We start from the raw sequence: 12,481 nt of genomic DNA on the forward strand, positions 1-12,481 counted from the left end.
AAATTCTCGTAAATACTCGTTCAAGAAGTCATGAAATATAACGCATGCCTTACATTTCAATTTTTTTTGTCTTGAATGAAGAAGAGGTAAAAAGAAAAAAAAAGCCAATACAATTAGAATGTTCTATGCGACTGTTGTGCAATCTATTAGGTAGTCGGAAGATTATAAATGTAGCATTTCACTTAAACAGCTTATAATTCATCTAACTACAATAGTTTACGTGTGAGCTTTTACATGAAAAAAATATATTGGCACTCAACAAAACACACATAACAAGAACAGATGTTCATGATTTTATTATTTATTGATCACTAAATGACAGGGTAAATAGAAATTTAAACAAAAATATCAGCTCGTTTCCAAGTAGTCTATGATGGTTTGTATTAATGACTATTTGAATAAAAAAGTGTTTGCTATCTATTATCCCGGTGGCCATGACATTTTTCTTCCAGCAAGCACGTGAAAATGAAGATGAAAAACATGTTGTCCACCGTCGCTCCCGTCGTTCACGACAATTCTGTAACCGTTAGTAGCACCTTGGTCCTTTGCAACCTTTGTCGCTACCCACATCATGTGTCCAAGTAACTGTAAATATAGATACTTTATACAGCAATCACATACATCAAACGGCAAATTTTGCTCTGGACATATTGACCTTACTTTTTTCGCTATAATATGGCTAGTGGCGAACTAAATATATTCACATTTCTCGTGTCATATAACACCAATTAAACAATCTTGTCAAGTAACCGCTTTCAAAATTATTACATGTACAAATAAACTATGGAAAGTGGCAAATACCATCCGAATTCAAACACGCTATTGATGTGCTTTAGTTACCTCCACTTCGTTTTCTTTCACAAATGATTAACAAAATAAAAAGCATTCCATAAGAGACGACGCCGCTCACGTGCACCGGCGTCGCCAATAAGTACGGTAGCATAAAGGATGCATGGGAAATTTATTTTATTTACTACGTGGTTGAGCGATAGCTATTACGGTACTTGCGTACACGGTGTGAAATAGGTGGCCACGCGAAAGCTACTGCGTGATCACGCGACATGTATAACGTGCTCTAGCGACAGTATTACGTGGCAACCCGATAGGTATATTGTTATCACGTAAATGTTATACATATCGCGTTGTCGGACTTTCGTCCTGTCGCTAACTATGCGCGCCAAACGGCGCGTTGTCTTGCCTCGTGTTATCGCGATGTCAAATTGTCGCTCGGCTCAAATAGAAGAATTTGCTATTTGTATATATATAAGCCAAGCGACAGGGCGACAACGCGCAGCACAACGCACCGTTTGGTGTGCTTCGCTTGCGACAGGACGACAAGACGACAGTGCGACAACGTGCAATTTGACGCGTTTCGCTAGCGACAAGACGAAAAGACGATAACGATATAGGTTGTGTTGTCGCTATCGACAACGCAACGCGCAAAGTTTTCCAGATTAGCCACCATACAAATCAGCCACCATAGTAATGCAAATAAAGTCCCTTATATTAAAATTATACCAACAGCATTTTTTTCAGTTCTGACAGCTAAAAACGGGCATTTATATCAACTCCTTAACAATGCTTGACAAGATCTTTGAAACATTTTTTCATGGTACATGTATATTACCTAGTTTATAAGTACAATACAAACATACCTCTTTCTGTGTTTCGTTTATGCTATCAATCGTCTTTATTTCTTGCTTGGATATGACGAGGAAATGTATAGGGGCTTGAGGGTGTATATCCTTCAGGGCTATACACTGAAATTATAAAACACATATAGGATCTGACGTGAGTTGTCACCTGAGATACACTGTTATCTTTTTTTTCTTAAGAAAAATGATTAAAGGCGAGCCTCTGGCGAGCTTACAAATATTTTTCCTAGCAAGGTTCATATCAAACAACAACACATATTAGACATGACTAAATGACTACATCTTTAAAAAAAAAACTTCATTTTCATGAAAACATTTTTCTTTTGGACTCGAAATATAAATTGCAATACTAATTTGATATGTATTCTTTTTACCCGCCTAAGAAATGAAAACGAGACTGAACCGGTATATGTAATTGGATCCATGAATGATTTCTATTTGCAAACGCTTGCAATTTATTGGTTACATTAAATTAGGTGTGAAATATTCAAGTCATATTTTGCATTTATTTACTTTGTTGTAAATTACGTATCTACGTCAACCACATATCAATACGCTTAAAATGATGAAATAAAATAAAACTTGGCGATAATTATTAGCTTTTTGGCATAACACGTGACAAGAGCTTGGTATATATAACAGTGACTATTTCAAATAACAAATTAGATAATAATAGTTCTTTGTACATTGGGGGTATACACGCCAATAATATGACATGTTTATTAGTTTATTTAAGTCTCATCCATTACATGTACATATAATACAAATATACATTCAATAAAACTTAAAATACATGTAAATGGTCATTCTTATAAAGAATTAAAAGAGACTATATATATGTTGTTACAAACATGTTACAAGTATCATAATATACAATCCACATTTAAAGGTTAGATCAGATTAAACCTAACACAGAAAGGTATTTTACACAGTCTTATATATAAGCAGTCCAGTAAGATCAAAGAAAATACACATCTAAGTAGTTGTTTGATTGATAATATTACTTAACTATTAGATAAGGACTTTGATTTGTTACAATACTTTAAAACAGCAAAGATGTTTGATTCTTTACACTCTAATATATCTTAAAAAACAGCTTGAATCTTAAATTCTTTTAAAAAAAAGTGATATCACTAAAAGGCCGTTTTTAGAAACAATTTTCATTGATAAAAAAGTGTTAAAACCATATATATATATATATATATATATATATATATATATATATATATATATATATATATATATATATATATATATATATATATATATATATATATATATATATATATATATATATATATATATATATATATATATATATATATATTACAAGCATTTTGCACGTTTTTCTGAAATAAGGTAGCAGGATTTTGCAACTTCTCTAACAATACTACCATTGTAAAGTATAAATTTTGCTTGGTTACATCATTTAAAATAAGAAAGCCATTATTAATATACATTGTTTTGTCGAACAAATTTTGTCTGATATCTACATATTGTGGAAATTTCAAAAGAACATGAATTTCATTTTCTATTTCTGTATTACACAATGGACAAATTCTATCATTGACTGCTAGTCTTTCAAAGCGACCAGTTTCTGGTCTAATTGGAGCGACTCCACATCGAAATTTTGCAAGTGCTGATCTACGCTTATATGGAAGTAGTGCTTTGATATAGTTCTCAGTTTCAAAATCAAATTTGAAATTGCTGTATGTTCTCAATTTATTATTTCCAGACCCAGGCGAACTGTATAACCCATGTAAAGATTCAATCCAATTATCTAGATACTGGTTAAAAAATTTTACTTGCAATAACACTTATAGCGTCTGCTTATATAAATGTACATTTTCTACATCAATATATTCACTACAGTGATATTTCTTGAACAACTCATTTATTGTAAAGTGCCAGTCTTTTACAATGCATACCAGAAAAATGATTACAATTATTGTACATCATTTTTATTCATTCTTCTTTCTAACATTTTTGAAAATCTAAAACACATGTTCGCTACACATTTCAGTTGTCTATAAAAAGTTGGCGTCCAGCCCATGTCAACTGCAACAGCAAGGTTAAGTTCCCATGAAAAAAAGCGCATGGCCCTGTTTTGTATGCATCTATACAACTGATTTGTCTAGTGTCGACATGTCTCAACATATGCAATGACTGGCCAAACAAGGCAGTCGAATAATTTAGTGTAAACATGAAATGGCATACCACCTATTGCCTTGAATTTTGCAATAAGTAATCCAAAGGCCCATCCTGCTGCTTGTGACACAAACTTAGCAGTCACTTTTTAATCTAAAAATTCATTTAGCATCAGACCAAGATAGGTATACTTTTGAGTGTATTGAAGAACCTCATCATTGCATTTAAATACAAACTGAGATTTCTGCATAGACATTGTCATAAAGTGAACAACATTACTTTTGGTCATATTGATCAACATGTGGTTATTTTGACAGCTGTTTAAAAATAGAATAGTTTTCTCCTCTTTCCTTTGCAGTAAGAATATTCTAACATACAATAATAAGCTTATTTGTACATGTTTAATTCTGCGCCTGCTAGAATTACAATGTACTTAACTATTAAGTCATTATGTTGTTTATTACATTAATAAATGAGATATAAAGCTAGCATAGATAAATGCAAACCGCAAACAAAACAACAAAAAACAGCATTACCTTGTCATCTTCATGTAAAAATGAAGGGCCTTTAATATCTCCTCGAATAATTTTACCAAAAATAGTATCACCATCTTCGTCCGCCATTTTGGTAAAATAATACCTGATTTACTTGAACTACCGGGTACGCGTCACCTTTCCCAATATGACTCATCCGGTAGTGAAGTTAACCAATCACTGCAGACGTAATAATTCATACGGGTACTTATCATGTAATACGCTGTATCATTCACCGAACACGTTTAAACACATCATACGGGTTTACAGTGGTATTTTGAAGGTCTTATACATGTATTGCTGTACCAGGGGAAAAACACTTATATAAGCTTATATCAGATTTGAATATAATTGTGTTTTTCTTAAATGTCTTACCTAAATCGATTCCCCAACTCCCAACTAAATCGATTCCCTCCGTATGTTCCAAAGAAAATAATTTAATATTCTAATCTCTAGCAAACCTACCAAAGTTAATGATGAACAATGTCTTTTGTCCTCATATTCAGACATTTATCTATGATGTACAATTCTGGTAAATTCCAATTAACCATTGAAAACTTTATAAGTATATATAGTCATCAGATGTCTACTAGTTCATCGTCATTTGCTGCATTCCTTGCTTGGACGCCCTTTGATGCATTGCATCAATTTTTTTCTTATAATATCATGATATACCATTTGACGCGATACATGCAAAGGACATTTTGAAAAGTAAAGTCCATGAGAGTGTTTGTTTTGGCTCATTTACATATCGATACCTGATTAGTTGTTGATATTTGTAGAAAAATGAGTTGCGTTATAGGTGAAAAACAAATGTACATGCTTTCATATTTTTTATCATCTTATATTACTGACTACAGTAGAGACAATGTTTCACTACTGTCATGTCACATTACACTTACAAGTCTTGTAAGTCTTGTTTACTTTCCTTACCTGCAGGTAGGCATCAGTGAAAGCATATTTTTTTAAATCTTATATATGGCCCCTCTCTCATGGATAGTGCATACGATAAGTATAATTATGCAAAAAAAATGATTAACAAAGCATCCGGAATAATTTACAATAGTACTTAGTGTGAATAGAATAAAAACAGTGCGCAGGAATGATTTGGTAAGGTGTCTTTTATGAGCGCATTTTTTGCGCGGAGCTTCTCAATTGCTGCATTGCAGCAACATTTGTACTTGTATATAGTAATGGAAAGATAAGAAAGTTTGATATTGTATTTATTTATTGATCACATATCGTAGTTAAAGGCCTGTAATAAATAAAGTTGGCGGGAACATGCAGTTTTATCTATTAAAAACTCTTAGGAAAAAGGCACAATATTTTCATCGCCTAACGAACATCTTTATTAGTTTGTTTAACCCGCTGTTTTAAATAGTTTAAAGACAATGTTAGTGACCTAATACTTGAATATCAATGTCTTGGAAATTTAAAACAACTGCAACTGTGTTGTTTCCATGAAATTCTCTATAAATTGTGTTGTAAAATCATTGGAACTTATTTCATTCTCACGACTATTTCATCTCTTGTATTTCAAAGTACAGATGTATATCAAAACAATCTGGTGAAAAAAGAACATATGAGCCGCGCCATGACAAAACCAACATAGTGCATAGTGCATCCATGCAGTTTCTCTACTTGTTATAGACTTTGGTAAGCGAACAGCATGGATCCTGATCAGACTGCGCGGATGTGCAGGCTGGCCTGGATCCATGCTGGTCGCAAACCCACTATGTTGGTTATGTTGTGACGCGGCTCATATATTTATCTTAGGGTAACCCCTTTTCCACGAAATGTAAATGAATGAATGAATGAATGAATGAATGAATGAATGAATGAATTTTTGAACGAACGAACGAACGAACGTACGAACAAACGAACGAATGAATGAATAAAGAGACAATATTTATTATAAAAAAAAAATTATCAAAAGAAAAGGATCAAAATACAAAACAAATGTATGTTTAAAATCAAACAAAATCCACGAGTTTATAAGGTCATAAGATAACAACATAGTTATGCCCTTATGGATTATCAAGTTTGTCAAAATGTATGCTAACCTACAGAAGCGGATGCTGACATACATAAGCAAATGCTGACATACTGTAGCGGATGATGACATACAGAAGCAAATACTGAAATACAGAAGCGAATGCTTACATTAAGAAGTGGATGCTGGCATACAAAAGCGCATGCTGACATACAGAAGCAAGTGCTGACACACATAAGTAAATGCTAACATACAGTAGCAAATGCTTAAATAAGAAGAGAATGCTGACATTAAGTAGCGGATAATTGCATACATACAAATGAGAATGCTGACATGCAGTAGCGAATGCTGACATACAGTAGCAAGTGCTGACAAACAGAAGCAAATGCTGACATACAGTAGCAAGTGCTGACATACAGTAGCGGATGCTGACATACAATAGCAAGTGCTGACATACAGAAGCAAATGCTGGCATACCGTAGCGGATGCTGACATACAGAAGCGGATGCTGACATACAGTAGCGGATGCTGACATACAGAAGCAAATGCTGACATACGAAGCGGATGCAGACATACTGTAGCAGTATTACAGTTTCACTGAATTATATGTTTAATGACGGTCCATTAGCCCGTTAATGTGTCACCGGCATCTCAGTTTATGATAACATTAAGATTAATAACACCCTACGACAAAGGCACAAAAAGCTGTCTTCAATTTTCAATTTCAATTTTAAACTGCATTTTCAATTTATTTATTCTCAGATCATGCAAACATGACAACATGTCGTAATAATACAATTACATGAACATAATAAATGAGGCTTCAGAATCAGACAGTATCCAAATAACATGATAAATTATATAAATTGTTAACATAAATATTGCGGGAGAGTCAGTATTACAACAAATACTTTAATAGTTTATATATTCCCCTCGTTTCATGCATGTCGCAGAGAAGAGACCAGACATCGCAGAAGATTTGGAGCTTGGTTGATTCATTACAAAGGGCACATTGACTGGTTAAGACCAGAGCGTTGTTGTTGTTCATATAGGGTAGGCCCTGGAGACTAAACCACTTAACAAATATGTCAACTATATATAAGATATAGCTGTCGAGTACGGACCCAGGACATGCTACCAGTCATTTGAATGAAGGGCTAATGTTGAAGCACATAGTGCCCAATGTACGGCCGCCAATGAGAATGTACAGTCACCCGAGACAAAATGAAAAGGAGGTAGCTCTAAAATGGGCTTTTAACCTGTCACTCTCTATGCTAGGGGTTCACGCACACTACACACTTTCCCCGTCGTCCCTGCCTCCTTTGTAGGGCCACTTCCATCAGCTTTAGTCAGAATATCGCAACTGAGTCGTAGGTTGCTGTAGAAGCTCGACTCTCCAGCGACGAAGAGGATAGTTTGGTCTCAAGGACCTACTCTATATGTATAACAACAACGCTCTAGTCTGAACCAGTCAACGTGCCCTCTGTGATGAATCAACCTAGGTCCAAATCTTCTGCAATGTCCGAGGCATTCTCTGCGACGTGCATGTATCGAGGGGAAGAGATAAGCAACCAATTTCTCCGCAAGTAACCGACGACTTACTCTTTCTGAATCAGCGGTGAAAGATAATTGACCAACAGACTTCGACGATTAATTGTCACGGGAAAGTTCGGCTCGCCCGAGGATCGAACTAGCGAACCTCGGAATTACGAATCATTGTGCCCTTATTGAGTTAAACGGGCGGACCTAATTTGGTAGGATAGAATACATAAAAGGTCGACCTTGATATGACTGCTATTGATTTAATACTGCGATATTTCCAAAGAACAAAAGTAAACGTACACACTAGCAAACATTTAATTTTACAAATCATATTTCATATTTTGTAGAATCAAACCATTTTACTAACAGTAATTATCATGAATACACGCTTTTCAAATTCAAACATGACATACTAGTACTCAAAAATTAATATTGTTTTATGTTGTTGTTTTTTTAGGTTCTGCTTCTGTTCTGGTGTTACCTGTTTCATTGTTTTGTCTGTTTTAACTCTGATTTTAATACATTTCTAGTGTAACTCTGGTACATGATGATTAAGGGAGTGTAAAATTGACATATTTTTATAATCTAAACTTATCTAAAATCCGAGGAAACATATTTTACTGCGTTAACGACACAAAATTATTATAAAGTCAACACTTTCGCCGGTTAATAGAGGGGATTTCAATGAAAGAGAACGAGAGCGAATATAAGATGTTTAAATTATAGTACTGCATATCCTGTTGAAATTTTCACAATCTTATCTACATACAAGATGTTTAACTGAATTACAAGTTCTCGGAAATACTAAACAATTACGTTCTATTTATAATAATTCCAGGAACTTTTTAGATACATAGGCCTACTGTAAATTCTCGTAAATACTCGTTCAAGGAGTCATGAAATGTCACGTATGCCTTACATGTTTCACATTTATAATTGTCTTGAAAGAAGGAGAGAAAAAAAAAGAAAGAGAAAAATCCCACACAATTAAATTGTTCTTTATGACTGTTGTGCAATCTATTAGGTAGTCGGAAGATTATAAATGTAACTTTTCACTAAAACAGCTAGTAATTCACCCAACTACAATAGTTAGTTAACGCGTGAGCTTTTACATGAAAAAAAAATATATTGGCATTTAACAAAATACATATATCAAGAACAGATGTTCATAATTTCATTATTTATTGATCACATAATGATAGGGTATATAGAAGTTGTACATTTTTACTAGTATTTATTTATTCAGTTTATTATTCTTTTTATAAATTAAGGTATTCGCCAACATTTTTTTTTCCGAGTCAAATACTTCCGAAATACGGAAAGTACCGATATTGACCAAGTTTTCATGCGCTCACTGTGAATTTGATACAATAAATGGAATAAATGCGTTCATTTTTTTATCAAAATTAATAAATTATGAATGAAAAATGAAATTAAACAAAAATATCAGCTCGTATCCAAGTAGTCTATGATGACTTGTATTAATGACTACTTTAACAAAAAATTGTTTGTTATCTATTATCCCGGTGGCCATGACATTTTTCTCCCAGCAAGCACGTGTAAATGAAGATGAAAAACATGTTGTCCACCGTCGCTCCCGTCGTTCACGACAATTCTGTAACCGTTAGTAGCACCTTGGTCCTTAGCAACCTTTGTCGCTACCCACATCATGTGTCCAAGTAACTGCAAATATAGATACTTTATACAAGCAATCACATACATCAAACGGCAAACCTCGTCATTTTCCGTAAAATGCATTTTGCTCTGAACATATTGAACTTACTTTTTCTGCTATAAGATATGGCTAGTGGCGAACTACATATATTCACATTTCTCGTGTCATATAACACCAATAAGACAATCTTGTCAAGTAACCGCTTTCAAAATTATAACATGTACTAATAAACTATGGAAAGTTGAAAATACCACCCGAATTCAAACACGCTATTGATGAATGTTCTAGTTACCTCCCCTTCGTTTTTCTTTCACAAATGATTAATTAGTCTGGTAGCATAAAGGAGGCATGGGCATGGGTAAATCTTTTTTATTTACAACGTGGCTGCGCGATGGCTATTACTTGCGTACACGGTGTGAAATAGGTGGCCACGCGATAGTTACTGCGTGATCACGCGACATGCATTACGTGGCCACCCGATAGGTATATTGTTAGCGCGTAAATGTAATACATATCGCGTCAAACGGCAGCGCGTTGTCGGACTTTCGTCTCGTCGTCCTGTCTCTAACGATGCGCGCCAAACGGCGCGTTGTCTTGCCACGTGTCATGGCGATGTCAAATTGTCGCTCGGCTCAAATGTATGGATTTGCTATTGGTATATATATAAGCTAAGCGACAGGGCGACAACGTGCCGTTTGACGCGTTTCGCTAGCGACAAGACGAAAAGACGATAACGATATAGGTTGTGTTGTCGCTATCGACAACGCGCAAAGTCTTCCAAATTAGCCACCATACAAATCAGCCACCATAGTAATGCAAATAAAGTCCCTTATACTAAAATTACACCAATTAAAGAAAAGCAACAGTTTTTCAGTTTTGACAGCTAAAAACGGACATTTATATCAACTCGATAACAATGCTTCCTTGGCAAGATCTTTGAAACATTTTTTCATGGTACATGCATAACACCTTGTTTAGAAGTACAAAACAAACATACCTCTTTCTGTGTTTCGTTTATGCTATCAATCGTCTTGATTTCTTGCTTGGATATGACGAGGAAATGTATTGGGGCTTGAGGGTGTATATCCTTCAGGGCTATACACTGAAATTATAAAACACATATAGGATCTGACGTGAGTTGTCACCTGAGATACACTGTTATCTTTTTTTTCTTAAGAAAAATGTTTAAAGGCGAGCCTCTGGCGAGTTTACAAATATTTTTTCTAGCAAGGTTCATATCAAATGACAACACATATTAGACATGACTAAATGACTACATCTTTTAAAAAAAACTTCATTTTCATGAAAGCATTATTCTTTTGGACTCGAAAAAATAAATACAATACTGATTTGATATGGATTCTTTTTACCCGCCTAAGAAATGAAAACGAGACTGAACCGGTATAATTTGATCCATGAATGATTTCTATTTGCAAACGCTTGCAACTTATTGGTTACATTCTATTAGGTGTGAAATATTTAAGGTATATTTTGCATTTATTAACTTTGTTGTAAATTCGCTTAAAATGATGAAATACAATAAAACTTGGCGATAATTATTAGCTATTTGGCATAACACGTGACAAGAGTTTGGTATATATAACAGTGACTGTTTCAAATAATATATTAAATAACAATAGTTCTTGGTACATTGGGTAAACAACGCCAATAATATGACATGACAGCTGTTTAATTATGCAAAATGATTAGTATTGTTTTGTTGTCTCTTTTTTGCAGTATGAATACTCGAACATACAACAATAAGCTTATTTGTACATGTTTAGTTCTGCGCCTGCTCTAATTACAACGTACTTAACTATTAAGTCGTTATGTTGTTTATTACATTTATAAATGAGATTTAAAGCTAACATAAATTATAAATGCAAAACGCAAACAAAACAACAATAATCAGAACTACCTTGTCATCTTCATGTAAAAATGGAGGGCCTTTAATATCTCCTCGAATTATTTTACCAAAAATCGTATCACCATCTTCGTCCGCCATTTTGATAAAAAAATACCTGATTTACTTGAACTACCGGGTACGCGTCACCTTTCCCAAAATGACTCATCCGGTAGTGAAGTTAACCAATCACTGCAGACGTAATAATTCATCCGGGTATTTATCATGTAATATGCTGTATCATTCACCGAACACGTTTAAACACAACATACGGGTTTACAGTGGTATTTTGAAGGTCTTATACATGTTTTGTTGTACCAGGAAAACACTTATATAAACCTATATCAGGTTCGAATACAATTATTTTCTCCTTCAATGTTTTACTGAAATCGATTCCCCCGACTTCCAACTGTTCGGGTGCAACCGGTGGCTTGACAATCATTTACAATTGCCCACTTACTCTATCCTACTATAATATTTGTAAACGTCAAGTTGTTGCGACATTACATCGAGATAAAGGCGGGGAGGGGAGGGGTCAAACAAATAATTATTCCATCATTAAAACGACGATCCCAAATTAATCAAATTGATTTGTCACTGTTAATGAGAGACATTTAATAAAAATATGGTACTTAATTCCCTTACTGATACCGAATATTAAAAAAGATTTATACATATAAATTGTATGACTCGGTACACGTGACTGTCAAGGATCGCTTGAATAAAAAAATAGTTGATAAGAGTGGGGAAAAGTCTAGAAGTCTGTTCTCTGATGATGTTTGAGTAATTTATGTCTGACATTTGCACTAAACGAAATATATTTAATACTCTCATAAACAAACTGAAACCGGAACTTGAGAGAAAAAGTACCAAAAAAAAAATAAATAAGCACTCGATGGTTGATAGATTTATATAGTTCCATTTACCTACTTCTTTTACCAGGAAATGTATATTTGTATATACAACATCCCATAGCTGAGATATATGAATAACTCAACTATGGGATACGTGGATGTTTAATGAAATATTCAT

At 34.2% G+C, this 12,481-nt stretch overlaps 1 protein-coding gene across 3 annotated transcripts; it reads right to left on the minus strand.

Moving 5' to 3' along the window:
* Positions 1 to 285: 285 nt before the first annotated feature.
* On the minus strand, positions 286 to 11,634 carry LOC132739349 (adenosine 5'-monophosphoramidase HINT1-like). 3 transcript variants are annotated; one of them, XM_060727048.1, is made up of 3 exons: positions 11,465 to 11,634; positions 1,656 to 1,760; positions 286 to 585 (listed from the first exon to the last, which is right to left on the minus strand). In XM_060727048.1, exons 1-3 carry the CDS (start codon positions 11,549 to 11,551, stop codon positions 421 to 423), a joined length of 357 nt encoding a protein of 118 aa, XP_060583031.1. In that variant the 5' UTR covers positions 11,552 to 11,634; the 3' UTR covers positions 286 to 420. The 3 variants fall into 3 exon arrangements, with proteins under 3 accessions (XP_060583031.1, XP_060583030.1, XP_060583029.1); XM_060727047.1 differs by lacking the exon at positions 11,465 to 11,634 and adding an exon at positions 4,340 to 4,500; XM_060727046.1 differs by lacking the exons at positions 286 to 585; positions 1,656 to 1,760 and adding exons at positions 9,037 to 9,554; positions 10,544 to 10,648 and having other exon boundaries at positions 11,465 to 11,625.
* Between the last annotated feature and the right edge of the window lie 847 nt (positions 11,635 to 12,481).

This window comes from Ruditapes philippinarum, unplaced genomic scaffold, assembly GCF_026571515.1.
Source record: "Ruditapes philippinarum isolate M1 unplaced genomic scaffold, ASM2657151v2 ctg607_1_1_1_1, whole genome shotgun sequence".
Lineage (NCBI taxonomy): Eukaryota > Metazoa > Mollusca > Bivalvia > Venerida > Veneridae > Ruditapes > Ruditapes philippinarum.

What these genes read in the sequence shown, in the direction of transcription:
- LOC132739349 (XM_060727048.1), bottom strand. Translation starts at nt 11,551, where the DNA reads ATGGCGGACGAAGATGGTGATACGATTTTTGGTAAAATAATTCGAGGA. An exon ending in TTTTACATGAAGATGACAAG is followed by an intron (nt 1,761 to 11,464) that starts GTAGTTCTGATT and finishes TTATAATTTCAG; the next exon opens with TGTATAGCCCTGAAGGATAT. An exon ending in TAAACGAAACACAGAAAGAG is followed by an intron (nt 586 to 1,655) that starts GTATGTTTGTAT and finishes CTATATTTACAG; the next exon opens with TTACTTGGACACATGATGTG.